This window comes from Patagioenas fasciata, chromosome 11, assembly GCF_037038585.1.
Source record: "Patagioenas fasciata isolate bPatFas1 chromosome 11, bPatFas1.hap1, whole genome shotgun sequence".
In the NCBI taxonomy this organism is placed as follows: domain Eukaryota; kingdom Metazoa; phylum Chordata; class Aves; order Columbiformes; family Columbidae; genus Patagioenas; species Patagioenas fasciata.
Genome location: NC_092530.1, coordinates 8,394,071 through 8,409,635, shown reverse-complemented (window position 1 = coordinate 8,409,635; position 15,565 = coordinate 8,394,071). Strand labels below are relative to the sequence as shown.

General features: G+C 49.8%; 1 protein-coding gene and 1 non-coding gene across 2 annotated transcripts; one reads left to right on the top strand and one right to left on the bottom strand.

Moving 5' to 3' along the window:
- Window positions 1–57: 57 nt before the first annotated feature.
- Window positions 58–129, bottom strand: TRNAE-UUC (transfer RNA glutamic acid (anticodon UUC)). The gene has a single exon. It is a non-coding gene; the product is annotated as a tRNA-Glu (tRNA).
- Window positions 130–478: 349 nt separating this feature from the next.
- On the top strand, window positions 479–14,031 carry LOC136106470 (ras-related GTP-binding protein A). The gene is made up of 10 exons (XM_065846803.2): window positions 479–693; window positions 1,199–1,232; window positions 3,318–3,417; window positions 4,359–4,425; window positions 5,392–5,614; window positions 7,293–7,388; window positions 8,883–9,005; window positions 10,953–11,044; window positions 11,966–12,081; window positions 13,018–14,031. Exons 2-10 carry the CDS (start codon window positions 1,206–1,208, stop codon window positions 13,113–13,115), a joined length of 942 nt encoding a protein of 313 aa, XP_065702875.1. The 5' UTR covers window positions 479–693; window positions 1,199–1,205; the 3' UTR covers window positions 13,116–14,031.
- Window positions 14,032–15,565: the final 1,534 nt, after the last annotated feature.

Genomic DNA, 15,565 nt, shown 5'->3' with positions numbered 1-15,565 from the left:
CCCCGCGGAAAAATGTGGGGATGAAAGGCGCTCCTGCCGGTAGAAAACGGAGGGAGCTTCCCATACCGGGAGTCGAACCCGGGCCGCCTGGGTGAAAACCAGGAATCCTAACCGCTAGACCATATGGGAGGCGCTGAAGAACACCTCTTCCGCCTGCCTTATATCGCTGACTCCCACACCCTAGTGCCGCTCAGTGCGCTCTGCAGCTCCGGCGGGGCCCGTCCTGCCGCCCCGCCCGCCCCGCTCACGTCTCCATAAAGCCCCTCCTGCCAGAAAGGGGCTGCCCACACCTAAGATGGCGTCCGGCGCTTCACTGCCGTCTCGCCCTACTTTCTTCCCCCTCGGCCCGCCCGCTTCGCCGTTGGCGGCGCCGCGTCACGTGACGGGAGGGGACCCGAGCGCGCTGGAGAGGGCGGGGTGAGCGCTCACGTGACCGGCGGCCGCTGAGCGTTGGGTCTCGTGAGCGCCGCTGGGGGGGGCGGGGCGGGGGGTCCCGGGCGCCGCGGCGGGAGCGGGCGAGACCCTGGCGGCCGACGGGCCCACGCGAGGCCGTGGCTTTGAGGCCTACCCCGGAGCGGGAGCTGCTCTGCCCCGCTGAGCTCCGCCGCCTCCGGAGGGCAGGCCGGCAGGCACCCCCGCCGCCGCCCGTGGGCACTGCCGAGCCGGCCCGGGAGGCGCGAGTCGCGGCTGGAGGTAGCGGGGGGCGGCGGGGCCTGGCGGGGGCTGAGCCGCGGTGGCGAAGCCGCTGCGGGCCCGGTGGGGCGGGGGGCAGCGGGGACTGTCGGCGGGCGGAGGCGGCGGCCCGGGGGTGGCGGGGCCGGTGCCGGGCGGGGAGCGGGTGTGGGGACGTGTGGCCGCGGGTCGCCCGGTGCGGGCTCTGGCGCACCGCGGGGGCTGCGCGGAGCCCGGCCCGGGCTGCCCTGTGCCGGGTGTCTCCCAGCGCTGGCTGCTCTCATCCCGCTTGGGCCTGGTTGGGCCGTGTAGTCACGGGAACGTTGTTCGTTGTGGGGGTGTTGGGGATTGGAGGCTTTTGCTCAAGTTTCCCCACGCCGTGTGGAGGCGGAGGTTGGGGGAATTATGTCAGTACGGGAGCGTTTCCCCTTTTGCACAGGGCTGCTGGGGGGGGATGTGGATGTTGGAGTGAAGCCTGCGACTGAGGAATGTGGAGCGATGTAAGAAGGTGATCTTCTCTCTGTAGGTGGGTGATGCCAAGCACAGCCATGAAGAAAAAGGTAAGAACTGAAAAGCGAATCCTTTGCAGTTGGGTTTTCCTTCCCCATGTGCAATTGCTGATGTCGTTCTGTGTTTGCATCTGTACCTCGGTGTGTTCTTTGGCTGTTGAGTGCCTCTTGAGACGGAGTCAGCAGATGCATCCTTTGCTTGAAGTGCTAGAAATCAAAATCGAGTTGGAGTTTATCCGCAGGCAGGCTGGCTGCGGAGCCATCGGCGATAACCGCCGCGGGAGCCGTGCTGCTGTGCGCCGCAGAGCCCGGCCCTGGCTGCAGTGTGTGCTCTAACCTGCTTTGTCGGTCTGTGGGGAGACCCTCCTGATGTGTTACACAGCCTGTAATTCACTGAGGGCTCCTGGGAGGGTGAAACAGCACACGGGGAAGGAGTAGCACTTTTACTGAGAACCTGGGGTGTTATCCTAGCAGTAAGCATATTCAAAGCCGTTAGAGCAGCTGTGTAGAGAATACACGGCTGTGTTTGTGAGGTGTGCTGGGATTGGGTTTCCTGCCTCCCCCTACATCTGACCCCTTTGAAAGGCCTCTGCAGTCTAAAACTTGGGAATTGGGCTGGCCTGCAGGCTGATTTGGGCTGTGCTTTGGGGCCATATTGAATTTCTGCATGTGGCTTTTCTGCAGATGGTATGAAATAAGAGATGTTGATGTTCTCTCTTCTCTGTGTGTAGCTCAGGAGAGAAGACAGCGTAGCTTTCTAGCCCGATAGGCTGGTAGATGTGACCTGACCAGCTGCCTTTCTGAGGAAAAATCCTTTTTACCAAATCATCAAGGCACATGGGCAGCTTCTTTTTGGAGAGGGTGCTTGCCAGCCTGTCGGATGTCGCAGCCGCTCTCAGAAGGATAACTTGTGCAAACAGGACGCTGCGATTCTGCACCTTCTGCTTTGCGCTGAGGTTCTGGCAGCTGTTGCTGTGCGGTCGCAGAGCCAGGTTGGGAGTCGAGCAAGTGACTTCCCCGCTGGCGTTTGGCCCCGGTGTGTGCCGGGCAGGCAGACTCTGGCCGCTTACACTCTCGTTAAACCTACCCTGGGTGATAGATTTTCAGGGCTGATGCCAAAGGCTGAACTTGACTTTGTAACTGAACTTGTTTAGCAGCTGTTTTTGTGAGCAGGTCTGTGTTGGCTGTCACTGTTGGGGGTTTTTCAGTTTTTATTTTTAGATCGCAACGTTGAGTCTTGCCTTGTGTGATACTCTTCCCTCTTCACCTCCCACAATCATCCCCTAGTTTTTGGCTACCAAAAGGTGCTGCCTCTCCGATGATCTACAAACAGGACTCTGGAGTCAAGTGTCTCCCCACACAATAGCCTGGTGCGCTTGAACTGGGCTGTCCCATCTGCTTTTAACTTTTGCTGGTCTTCTGACACGCAAAACTTGAAGTGTAACTTGTATTTCACTTCTGTTGGGGAAGAGAAAATGAGTCACGTTACAAAAAGGAAAATATTGTGATTAGGAGAGAAGTAATAGGTAAAGAATACCAGTTGTGAGTGGGCAAGGGATTGTTTCCAGCCTGGTCTTAAAGGCTTGAGATAAAGCTGTTGTTTTGCCTTGGCAAAGGCCTTAGCTGTCATCAGAAACATCAAGTGTCCACCTGCGGTGCCCGTGTGTTTGGAAAACAAGCAGGTGCCAGGGCACGGGGATGGGAGAGGCTGCGGCAGCTTCGGGAGCGGCTCCCGCTCTTCCCGGGCACTGGTGACGAGTCCTCTGCCAAAGGGTGCTGGGAACGGGGACTGGGGGGGCTGTGCTTCCTTCTGGCTGCTGGGCAAAGGAACAGCAGTGTGAGCAGAGAATCCTGAGATTCATTGTTCCGGAGTGCAAACGAGAGGGAAGGGTTTTCAGTCCGACCCCAGTTCAGTGATTGTGGATAGCAAGTAGACATCTGTCTCCTGCTTTCCCAGCTGTGGGACTCCTTTCCACCCTCCCACCCCCCCCATGTCTCTTCTGAAATATTTGCATCTGAAATATGTTGTTCCTGTGCTTTGGTGGATATGGCAGTAATGTGTTAGCCCTGGGGGAGCTGTGAAGGACTCAGTTTTCTGTGGTAGCTAATTTTTATTTATATTTTTTTTCTTCCAAGGTGCTACTGATGGGTAAAAGTGGGTCTGGGAAGACCAGCATGAGATCCATTATCTTTGCAAACTACATCGCCAGGGACACACGGCGCCTGGGTGCCACAAGTAAGACTCCTCTTGTCTGAACTGCAGGTTCTCAGGGCTCAAAACCCCTTCATTAAAGGGGCAAGGCTGTTCCCTGCAGCAATCCCTGCCTCTCCTCCGGAGCAGGGGAGTGTCTGCTGGTCCTCCCAGCTGCCACACCTCACAGGGAACCTCACTGAGTTCAGCTGAGGGCAGGCAGGAGGCTGGAGCGAATGGGGAGGCAGCGCTGGGTTCAGTTTTGCTGCTTTATCATTGAGCTTTTATCCTTAACTCTTTATTTTTTGATTAGGAAGCCTTTGCTGCAGCTACACCCATTATTGGAGGAGTGTCCTCCTTGGTGAAGCTTTGCTGTCCTTTGCCAGATGATCACTAGCGCAGCTGGAGGTGCAGGGATCTTGCCGTGCACCCGTGGTTTTGGCAGCATGATGCACTAGGCTTAATTATTGTCTTCTGCCTTATTTTTTTCTCTCTGAAGCCACTGATCTGAAAAAGCGATAAGTGATTCCTCTGAATTGGGAGTGCGAGTTGTCAGGATCTAACTGCACTTCCCGGAAAGCACCTGTGAGGACTTAATGTCATGGATAGGTGTACATTTCCCTTTTGCTGTAAATTTGGCCTGTTCATGAAGTTTACACTCTTCGTGTTACTAATTTATTTTTTAAGGCCTTGCAGAGTGTGCTGGAACTAAAGTCATTCTTAAAATATCACACAGCTCAGAGAACATGTTGTTAAAGGGGAACCACCTGCTGTGTGTTTCAGGAGAATAGTGTCCTGGGTAGGGAGGCTTCAGTTACCCTGGGAACTGTCATTTTTCCTTCAGCTACAGATTTACATCCAACAACGTTGTTTAATGGGATTTTACAGACTGTGGGCTGTGTTGAATGGCATTTTTGGCTGCCCTGTGATGCAGCTCTGATCTGGGGGTGTGGTACAGTTGGTAAAGCCCTGTTGTCTCTTTCCAGTTGATGTGGAGCACTCCCATGTTAGATTTCTAGGAAACCTGGTGTTAAACCTCTGGGACTGCGGAGGGTAGGTACTGCTTATTCTTTTGCTTTTAAAACTGTTGGGGGTTAGCTCTGGGGAATAAGGCTGGGATGCAACAAAACGGAGTTCGTCCTGCCCCGGAGGGATGAGTGTACTGCTCGTGTGTGAAGGGACTAGAACAACCTTCACGAGAGCGCTGTAAAACTGGTGAGACAACTGTGGAAAGAATGGATGCCACATCTTAGGCTTGTGGGTGGAAGAGGTCGGCACGATTACGCTGTCTCTGGAGTTATCCCTACATAAAAGGCGCGGTATGTGGGTTCTCCCTTCCTTTGCTACCTGCTTTCTTCTGCTGCCAAAAGGCCTGAGCCCTTCACCTGGCCGTTCTCCTGAGGTGGTGGGAGGCAACGCTGTTTGATCCCAATGGCTGTGTGCTGAGAAGTGATACTGAGGGTAGACAGTGATCCTGTGGCTCCTGGAAGCAGCTTTTTGAAGAGCGCTCTCCCACTCACAGAGCCTCGGCAGAGCTGTGCGGCTTTGCCACGTTTCACCAGCTCTCGCGTCCTCGTGTGTTGTCTGAGCCATATTCAGCAAAAGCTACTGAAGGTTTTGGTTATGTATTAGCTTCTGCTGCTATATCTTTTTATTACGTGCGACTCTCTAAAAGCCGGTCTGGGTCCAGAATTAACACAGCCCTGTCTGCACGGGACCCTGAGCAGGCAGCTCTGACACAAGGAAAGCTTCAGCTTCCTGGGAGACAGGTGAGCAGATGCTCTTCAGGAGCATCCAGCTCTGCTGGGTTGGAAATGCCCGGGGAGCCGTATGTCACGGGGAGTTTATCCACCTGTGGGGCTCTTGTCTAAACTCCTGCGAGGGGTCTCTGGCTCAAACTGCAAACTTTGCCTTTTTAGCAGGAGATATTTCACATGTAGCACCTTTCCTGACAGTGCTGAGCAAGACCTGGTTGCCCTCATGGGAATCTCCTTGCTTTGTTGCTCTGCTCCTTCTCAGACAGGACACCTTCATGGAGAACTACTTCACCAGCCAGCGGGACAACATCTTCCGCAACGTAGAAGTCCTCATCTACGTCTTTGATGTAGAGAGCCGTGAACTGGAGAAGGACATGCACTACTACCAGTCATGCTTGGAGGCGATTCTTCAGAACTCTCCCGATGCCAAGATCTTTTGTTTAGTGCACAAGATGGACTTGGTGCAGGAGGATCAGCGGGATTTGGTGAGAAGCTGATAGTTGCTGTAGAGATGCTTCCACATTGAGCATCTTTTGGCTGTGCTCATGCATTGTGATTTCATACTTCAAATACAGCCCTATCAGTGCTGTTCCCAGAAGAGTTTCTCAGATGTTAAGAACTGTCAAAGCCCTCTAAACTTTTTCTGCCTCTTCTACATTGTATGTCATCACTATGTCTTGCATATAATCTAGTGCAGAGCTCATGATTTTTAGTGACAACTCCTCTAAGCCTTTTCTTTTATAGCACTGACTCTAGGATTTTCCCCAACCCTTGGCTCCAGAAAGGAGGTAGAACTGAAAGAAAGCAGCAGCCTTAAACTTGCTGCTCACCATTTGGATGGCTTTAAGGATAGTGACAATGACAGTTGGTTTCTCTTCAGCCGTTGCTTTCAGTCCAGCATAGGCTCTGTTCTAAAGCATAAAGAAAATTAAGAAGTTGAAACTTTCCCAGTTAACTAGAAGGTGGTTTCTGTTGGTTGATTTTGCTCTGGCAGTTTGGCCTGCCTGCCCAGACGTCACCTCTTATGCACTCCTCTGCTCCAAGAGGCTGGCGATCAACCTTGCAGAGACTTTTGGTGATTTTTCTCTTCTTCTTGGAGCTTTTAAAAGGTTGCAGGGAGATGGGAAGACGTTGAGTTCCTACCAGCCTTTATCAGCTTGGACTGAAAAGCAACCAGCTCCCGATACCAAAAGAACAATGAGCTTTGTGGGTTAGACAAGTACATCTGCGGCTGCCTGGCCACTCCCAAGCTTGCAGCAAGTGTGGAGGCCCCTTTAGGCTGTTGGTTTTTGACTCCAGTAAGAAGTCTTACTAAATTTTCTTCTGGTTCCTGGTGAGTATGTGCCTGGGCAGCTGCGGAGGAGGCCACGCGAGCTCCTGTGGCTGAAACCACACCCTGACCTCCCTGCGCAGATTTGTTCAGCATGGCAGGTTGGCTTCAGATCACTCGTCGTGATCCTCCTCTTCAGCTTTAGTCCTGCCCTCCAGCCCAGGGCAGAAGTAGCTCGAAGAAGCTCCTTCATAGGCTTGATTTGAAGAGCTTTTCCTCACTTCTGTCTGCATTAGCTCCAGACTGAAGGATGAGTCTCAAATATTCTTGGTGCTGTCCTGTTTGTTTAGGGACTAGCGGACAAATCCTGGTTTTATATAGTTGTGTGGATTCTAGTGAGGCCCTGAAGTGAGGGGTAGACAGAGGAGAGGCCTTGCTTCTTTTGTTTTTAACATGTATCATTGCACACCCATCAAGATCTGGTTTAAGGTATCTGCTACTCAGAAAAACCTGTAAATACTGTGCAAAATCACTCTGTAAACCTTACTGAAGCCTTTGGTGTCCCAGGACCCCAATGTAAGTGGTGTCCTATGCAGGATTTCAGGGGTCTGGGTTAGTGCTCTGGCACATTTCTAAAAACAGCAAGCTGAGGTGAAGATGATGATGGTGTTTTCCCTGCAGAGGCGGGTTGCTATGTGTCTTGTTGTGTTTTAGCAGTTCTGTAGGAACCTGGCACAAGGCTGCCTGGTCTTTGCTGTTCCCACTGCTCCCCTTTTTTTGCTGTAGGTACTCGAGATGTGTTTGAAATGCATTGTAAATGCATTACAGCAACCACACCAAAGGCAGAAATATTTACACTCGACTGCTGATCTTTTTACTTTTTTATTTCCCAGATTTTTAAAGAGCGTGAGGAAGACTTGAAGCGCCTTTCCCGTCCCTTGGAATGTGTATGTTTTAGAACTTCCATTTGGGATGAAACACTCTACAAGGTTTGTACAGCTTCTTCTTCATATCTGGTTTCTCCCCTCCCACTTGAAAACAAGGGCACGAGGAAGGCTGGTGGTTAGTTGCTGCTGGTTTATTAGTGACGCCCTTTGTAGTTCTGCAGCAACTACTTGTGGAGGTTGTAAACAGCATCTGAGCATCCTGGTTTTAATTAGAAAAAGTAAAACTCCTCCACACTTTGGAGTCATGGTGTCAATATCTTAATACTGCTGAAACACTTCACCCGGCTACTTTAGAAATATTTAGAAATACTACCTAAGCACTTTACCTGGCGACTTTCTGCATCTTTAATCATGTTCATCCAGCATGGAATTGTTGCCTGGCTTTCTCTGCAGCACTGTGAAAACAAGAGCATTTTCCCTTCTGGGAATTTACTTTGCTTTTAGCAGTGGGTGGGTTTCTCGCTGTGACTGCAGTGTCAGAGGTTGTGCAGGTGTGGGAGTGGCGAGTGCTACCTGGGCTAGAGCAAACGATTGATATAATTGCCAGCTAGTGCCAATAAGCAGTCGTAGTGTTGTGACTGGGCTGCATGGCTGAAGGTGAGGACCATTTGGTTCTTTGTCTTGACTTCAGTGGGACTTCACATGGCACATTTCCCCATTCTGGCAAATCCACCCAAAACCGTAACAAATTCCCCTGCTTCAGCGTATGACGACTCTGGCTGAGGCTGATTCGGTGCCGTACACCAGACACCGCTCTTTGCAAAGCTCCATCTAGAAATCAGCCTTCACAAGCAGTTAATGCTGATTAGTCTGAGCAGCTTATACAGAGGTAGCCGTGTTCTGGACGCAGCCCTGCCGACGGTCTTCAGAGCACCTGCCCTTGGGTTGGGCTTTTAACTTGGCATTTGGCAAGTGGGCTGGTAGGAGCGCTTGGTAAATATCAGGTACTTGGTAAACAGGAGACACAAATATCCACCCTGAGCCCTGGAGAGAAGCGTGTGGTCGGGCACAGGCACAAACCCGTGTTGGTAGGTAGGCAGTGAGGTGAAGCTGAGGTTGGAGGACCTGAGTCTGAAAGAGGACAGATGCTTATTACACCATCCCCAGTCCTTTTCTGGGCTTGGTCCTGACTCATTGAGTTAAATTAGAGCTGTTTGGATCAGTGACGAGCTGCCAAGGGTCCATCTGCATGTTGACCTTGCTCAAGATTAAAAAAAACTGATAACTTGAGCAGGTTTACCTGGGAGCAGTAGATAAAGCATTGACAGTTTAAAATGAGGGTGATTCAAGCCTGTTTTATCAAACAGTTTCTTTGTGACTGATGTGGAGAGAATCTTGATTTAGTGAAGAGTTTACTCAGGTCTGGGGTGCCACTGGTAGTCTCTACTGTACCAGAGGTGGGAGAAGCTTCTTGGTCTTGCTTAGGTTGTCACAATCCAGCTCAGTAAATAATCAGGTTTTGAGCACCTCGCATGATGAGACAATGAGGTGGAGAAGTGCTAATGTAGCTTGTGTTGTGTCTTCCTTTGTCGACAGGCTTGGTCCAGTATAGTCTATCAGCTGATCCCCAACGTGCAGCAGCTGGAAATGAACCTGAGGAACTTTGCTCAGATCATCGAGGCAGACGAAGTGCTTCTGTTTGAGAGAGCCACTTTCCTGGTGAATACAGCAGTTCTGCCCCTCGTGTTCCTCTGCCCAGCCTAGGACCGAGTTCCTCGGATGGAAAGTGCTGTTGTGGCCGTAGCCCAAAGAGTGGTGCCAGTGCCAGATGGCAGGACACGTTGATCCAGGCCTTGCGATATTGAAAGTAGCTGTTGTGACTCCATGGCTCATGGCACCTTCCCAAAATTTCCACTTCCAGCAGGTGCACTGAGCGCTTGATGGGTATTTCTCTCTTCCAAGCTGTGAGAAGGTTTCATATCCCCATTCTGTTGTTGACTGTGGGATTTTTTTGAGAATTCCATTCTGCCTATGGCAAGAACCTTCTTTAGCCTGAAGTCTTTTCAGTTCCTCCTGACCTGGCATTTTCACTGGTATTTATTCCTCTTTGTTTTTTTCCTGATGCTCTACAAACCCAGAGCATGGACAGAGGGTGACAAGGAGTTGGATCGCAGTGGTTTTTGAAGGTACCAGCTGCATGGTTCTCTGCTTCCAATCTGTTGTCTCTGCAAGGTGGAATGTGTTGGGTGAAACCACCGATGCTCCTTGTCTGTCCATGCTCTTGGTTTCCGGATTGTTCTCATTAGACTTCACACCAAAACTCTTGCTGACCTGAAGGTTTGGAATTTGAGTGCTTTCCTTGATGGCCACATGTCTGATTTTTGAAGGGACAGAGGGAATGTAGAAGAGGAGTCATTACTTTTCTCACTTCTTAAACTATCAGAAGTAAAAACCTGCCATTTCCTGGCAAGTTCTGCTTTGTAACCTTTTGTAGATAAGTAGTTCCACCTCGGTGGTATGTAACTGAGCTTCTATTCTAAGTACATTTCTTACTGAAAAAGAGGAATCCTTGCTACAAAAAAATCTATACTTATTTTCAGTGTGATGGTAACTTTTTAAAAGACTCTTTCTTCTCAGTTTTTTCATACATTTAAACTTCTCCTGAAGTGAAATCTTGCTCTGAAATCGTATTCAAATCACAGTAACAGGAAAAACCGATCTGAAAAGTTAAGGAATGAACTTGCATGCGAGGAAGGCTTCGGTATGAATGTCACCCTTGAACCTGGCTAAACCTGTACCCGTATGAATAATCGGGCGGGTGTAAAAAGCAGGAAGTATACGATGATCTTTTTAAAGTGCTCCAGGAAGAAAAAACAAACCAGGAAAAACAAAAGCTTCGTTCTCACAAGCCTGTTAAATGTGACTCCATAGATAGAAACACAAGAGTTTAACATCCTTGTGCAAGGGTGTCTGATGCTTCCTATAGCAATTGGTTTCACGATTCTTAGGGTCTTAAGGCACACAGCATAAGGTTTTTAGAATACTCCTTTTTAGTTTGCTGTGGGAACAAGGGTGATGTAGCTGTTTGATTGTGTGCCATTCCCCTTATGCAGTAATTGCAGTTCTGGGCCCGTTAGCTGATTTGGGTGAAGAGTAACGGTGTGTGAATGGTGGGGGAGAGGCAGCTGTGGGTCACGCTGCAAGGATTCCAGAAGACTTTTGATTGTCTGAATCCCAGTCCTTGAAAATCTTCAGTGCAATAGACTTGGGAAAGAAAAGCTATTCCAGCATTTGTCAAGGGTCTTTCACCTACCTGAGGTGATGGTCTCGCATTTTTTTCCTCTCCTTGCACTTCCTTTTTCTTTGAATCAAGATGTAAATCGCTGTTAAGTTGGAGTATTCAGACCTCACTGGACAACAGTGTCTCTTGTGTATCTTTTATACTTGCATCTGCATTTGTGAAAGGTTTCTTAGTGACTGTATTACTGAGTTGTGTTTTGCCATGAAACACAAGTATTGTGGCAAATAGTTTCCAAGATTAATCGGCAAAAGGCGAAGGGAATCCCTGTCTTGGTCACCACCCGTTTCCCATAATTGCTGTTGAGCCTGAGAAACCTTTCCTGAAACAAATTATGAACTCTTACACTCTGTCTTTCTTCCTTCCAGGTCATTTCTCACTATCAATGCAAAGAACAGCGGGATGTCCACAGATTTGAGAAAATCAGCAACATTATTAAACAATTCAAGCTAAGTTGCAGGTGAGCTGGTTGAATCATTAGGTGGGGAAGAAACCTCCAGCAGGTATTTAAGCTTCATCCAGAAGCACAAAAGTTCTCCAAATTATTACTAGTTCTGTGACCCCTCAGCAAGCTGGGGTGCCATGGTTAAATCGCACCATGCTCAAACACAACTGAGTTAATTGTTGTGGTTTTAACTTCTTCCTTTGCTGATGGTTGAATGAGGTTTGTGTTGAAACAGTTGTTTTCTTGCAGACCTTGTTCTCCTGGACAAGGTAGGGAAGTTCAAGGACTGAACTGATAAATTGGTGACAGTCAACAGTGCAGCAGAGGGTTGGGTGTAGAGTTCTGCTTCAGCCCCTCTGCCGCAACGCTGGTTTGGGAGGAAGAGGCTTGCAGACGCTATTTGTTGGTATTTCGAATGGAGAAGTGCAAAGTTTGCTTTGGAACAGCTGGGCTTTTGAACAGCTTCCAAGTCCCACGGTCTGTCGGTGATACCGAGCCTCAACAGGGTGGTGAAGTGGTGGTTTACAGAGCTGCCTCCAGATACTTCAGTTTTATACCGATTTCGGCTCGGTTGCCCACAGAGTGTTCAGCTGCCCTTTGGGATGACTGAGCTGTTCTATCCTGGGGCAAGCGACACTCACTGCTTGGGCACAGCGACTCAGACAGTCTTGAGTTGTCTTCACCATTCAACGTGCAGATCATTTTGTGGTGTTCTCATTTAGCCTAAAAGCTAAGGAATATTTTATTTTAAAATAAAAACATATAAACAAAACAAAAAGCTTGTAGTCGCACCTGGTGGTGGTTGCCGAATGAGGACTCAAAAGCTTCTTTGTTACCAACAACTCCAAAATGGGATGTTGGCTATGTGGGTGCAAAAGCAGTTTGAGCAATGTTACAATAATAGTTCATTTACTTTTGGTTTTTCTCTCCTCTTAGTAAGCTGGCAGCTTCTTTCCAGAGCATGGAGGTCAGGAACTCTAACTTTGCTGCTTTCATTGACATCTTTACATCAAATACCTATGTGATGGTGGTTATGTCAGACCCTTCAATACGTAAGTTGAAGCAATAATAAGCTGCTTTCGTTTGCAGGGACAAAAAGCCAAATGAGTCTAGTTTCAACTGTTTTTCTCTTGAAAAACGCCAAATACCAGACAAAGCAATAAAAACTATTGTAATTAAAAGAGGGAGAGGGATGGATAGTTTTGCTCTGAGCAGAGGGTGAGGGAAGGTGGTTAAAAAGTGACTTACCGTGCAGAAGGCGAGCGACGTGCCTTTGACAGCTGAGCTGTTTGTCGCTGTCGAGCGGAGGATCGTAGCAGCGGTGGGGAATCGCTGTAGCAGATGTGACCTGATTTAGTAGGTCGTGTCTAATAACCTATTTTGGGCTGTTCTGATCTGGCAGCCTCAGCGGTATTTTTTTGGAGAGAAAGCAGAGATGGATCATATTGGAGTTTTTGCTCTTGCTGCCTGAACTGTCTTGGTGGGCAAGGACTCTAATTATAGGAGCATCTATTTATTTTAAAAAAGAAGCTGCAGTGCCAGCCCTTACAGGCACTGTGTGACTGTTTAACTGTTTACACCACTCCAACTGAAACTGCTCCTGTTAGGACTTGAAGTGCTGAGGAGACACTGTCCAGGCCAGCCTTGTGCTCCTCGCATGGTTTACTGAATTAGGGAAAACCTGTGTGGACCTTGTGACCGAACGACCAGCTGTGATGTTACCGTGCTTGAGGAGCTGGGGTGACTTGTGCGAGTATCCCGCCTTGCTCAGAGTTTACTCCGCCTCTTCCTCAGTGTTGCGCTGGGATCAGCAAACAGCGCAGACCTCCCAGCGTTACGTTTTGCCCAGCCAGGGAGCGATGGGGTTGAAATAAGAGAGCTTGCTGACAGGGATGTTGTGTTTAGGCAGCGCTTAATTTCTGAGGACTTGGCTACTCGCATCCCTTTAAACTTCTGTTTTATCTCCCCTGTCCTTTTTTCCGTCCCAGCTTCTGCGGCTACGCTGATCAACATCCGCAATGCCAGAAAACACTTTGAGAAGCTGGAGAGAGTGGACGGACCAAAGCACAGCCTGCTCATGCGCTGAACGTTGGCCAAAGCACGTGGTCTTTGGGGGCAGAGGAAAATGAGTCGGAACTAGTTATTTTTAGGAGAATCTAACAATGTCGATGTCTTTGGGCTTTGAAATGAGTGTGCTGCTTTATTTTTTCTCCTTTTAACGTTGGACACTAGTCACTCAGAGGATGTCTGCATACACTGTGGACCTTCAAAAGAGCCCTCCCTGGCCTGCGGGGGCTTGGGAAGAAGTGAGGATGGGTGATGTGCACGTGGTCTCATACTCCTCGTTGTCATAGTGGCACACGGCAAAGCCATTCTGGATGTTTTCCTCCTGGGTGATCATATAAATCGCAGGAATGGAATATTTACTGGGTTTTTGGTGGGTTGTTAGAATACGTTTATAAAGTTTTCCTTGTCTTCAGTCATGACAATAAATTTTTGCTACCGGGGATTTCAGATCCTAGAGCTTCAGAAAATGGGTTATCTTTCTTCTAAAACTTGGGGCAGCTTTGGCAAGCAGGTATGTAATAGCTGTATTTCTCCTTTCACGTTATTGGGGGTTGTTGACTGAAGACCATTCCAGAGTTTCATTTAAGATAATAGGTATTTTTCCCCTCACGTGGAGGCAAAATTCACTCAGCTGGTGAAGCGGTCGGGCTGGCATTGGCCTCTTTACACTCGCCAAAGCGCTAGAAAGACCACGGTAAATAAAAGGGGCCAAAGACCCTCATTGACCAAACAGCAGGATGGTCCTGGTGCGCCAGGACGGGCTGGCGCGGGCACGGCGGCGCCGCGGGGCGCGGTGTGGGTGGTGTGTGCATGAGCTATATTAGCTACGTTTGCGATGAGCCTGTCGGACAGTGTTTGGCACCGATGTTACTTGACTTGTCTATTTTTTAATGAATTTTTTGTGTGCGTTTCCATTAAACATAGGAACAACAAAAGCGCTGTGAGTTGGAGGAATCTCTGGCTTGCTGGGTGGGAGCTGATGCTTCTCAAGGTCTTTTTTCCTTTTACTGCATCAAATTCCTACATGAAGAAGGGTGTGGTGACTGAGCCTGGCTCTGTGCTCTGTACTCTCCACATCAAGCTTTCCCCCTGTGTCCCTGTGCACACACGTGCTGGGAGCATGGAAATCTGAGCGGGTGAGTCTTACATGAGATTGGGGAGCTAAAGGGCACATCTTGGCTGGAGAGCTGAGGACCCTTCCATCGGTTCTCAATCTTTACATCGTTAAACACCTGCATCTTGCACCACCTGCTCAGATGTGTTGGTGCTCTGTCAGGCTGGGCGTGTTTTCAATTATAATCAAGTCAGCGTCCCTGTGGGAGAGGAACTCCTAATGATTCAGGTGCTCGAGTTTCTGGAGAACTGGTGAGTGGGCTGGAGATGCAGCAGGAGGTTTCTGTCTTTGGTGCCTGCGGGTGTGGAATGCTGTGCCTGGCCTGGTGTGGGGACGGCAGATCTTGGCTTCTGTCTGACGCCAGGGTGGAGGAAGCTGAAAGGCGACTACAGTTCCTGCTTGGACGAGGTCAGTCTCTGCCTTTGCTCTGGTTGGTGGAGAACCTTCACAGCTTCCTGCACCCAAGTCCTGCCCTGGGTGCTGGCCAGCAGAGCACGAGGATGAGTTGCTGCTGATCTGGATGTTGTCAGAGCCTTGGGACTGTCACCTCCACAGGATTATTGGGAGGGGTTCTGCTTGCAGCTGTCACAGCTCCACGGGAGCAGAAGATGGCTCGTGGCTGCAGTTCCAGTGCAGACTGATGCACCTTCTGCTGCCGGGACGTTTTCATGGATGGCAGCTGTTCTGCAAGAGATGGGGGAATGGCCGGTGGGAAATGCTGCCTTATTTCTATTGTTACAAGGAGTTCCCTCAGGTTTTCTTTGGGGATAAACTGCTCAGCATGTGTAACTGGGATAACGTTAAGGGGGGAAATGGGTGGAGGAGCAGGTACCAAACCACTGTGAAGGACGAGCGGTGCCATAGCTGATCGGGACCCAAACCCCATGTGCAGGTAGCCTGGCTTGCTGAAGCCTCTCTGGGGCCAGCAATATGATGGTGGTTGCTAAAGCCCTGCTGTTCCCTCTACCTGCAAACCTGTTTTCCTAAAGGAGGTGTATTTTGGGGGCTCTTTTGAAATCAACGTTTCCCTTTTGCTCCCTGGCAAGCGACCACCAACAGTGTGGATGCAAATACGCAGGTGGCTTTAAGACAAACACCTTGCCGTTTTCAACAGTACGGTGTCATGTTTGGGTTGTTTCCAAAAAGCAAATCTTGGGGCCTTTTCTGCTGGCAGCGACCAACCCTGAAAATGCATGTCCAGCTGTGCCGGGCAGGTCCTGCCCGTGGCCGCTGTGAGCTGGGACTGAGCTCCTTGGATGTGTCCGGTGGTGACGGGGGTTCTGCAGGATGGTTTCCAGGTCCCTGTCAACACTCTTGCTCGGTGTAACTGTGGCTTGTGGGCACCCCCAGGTAGC

Bases quoted from the DNA above. Each gene is read 5' to 3' on its own strand.
- LOC136106470 (XM_065846803.2), top strand. From the start codon at position 1,206: ATGCCAAGCACAGCCATGAAGAAAAAG. The intron at 4,426-5,391 runs GTAGGTACTGCT...GCTCCTTCTCAG, and splicing joins AACCTCTGGGACTGCGGAGG to ACAGGACACCTTCATGGAGA. The intron at 12,082-13,017 runs GTAAGTTGAAGC...TTTCCGTCCCAG, and splicing joins TATGTCAGACCCTTCAATAC to CTTCTGCGGCTACGCTGATC.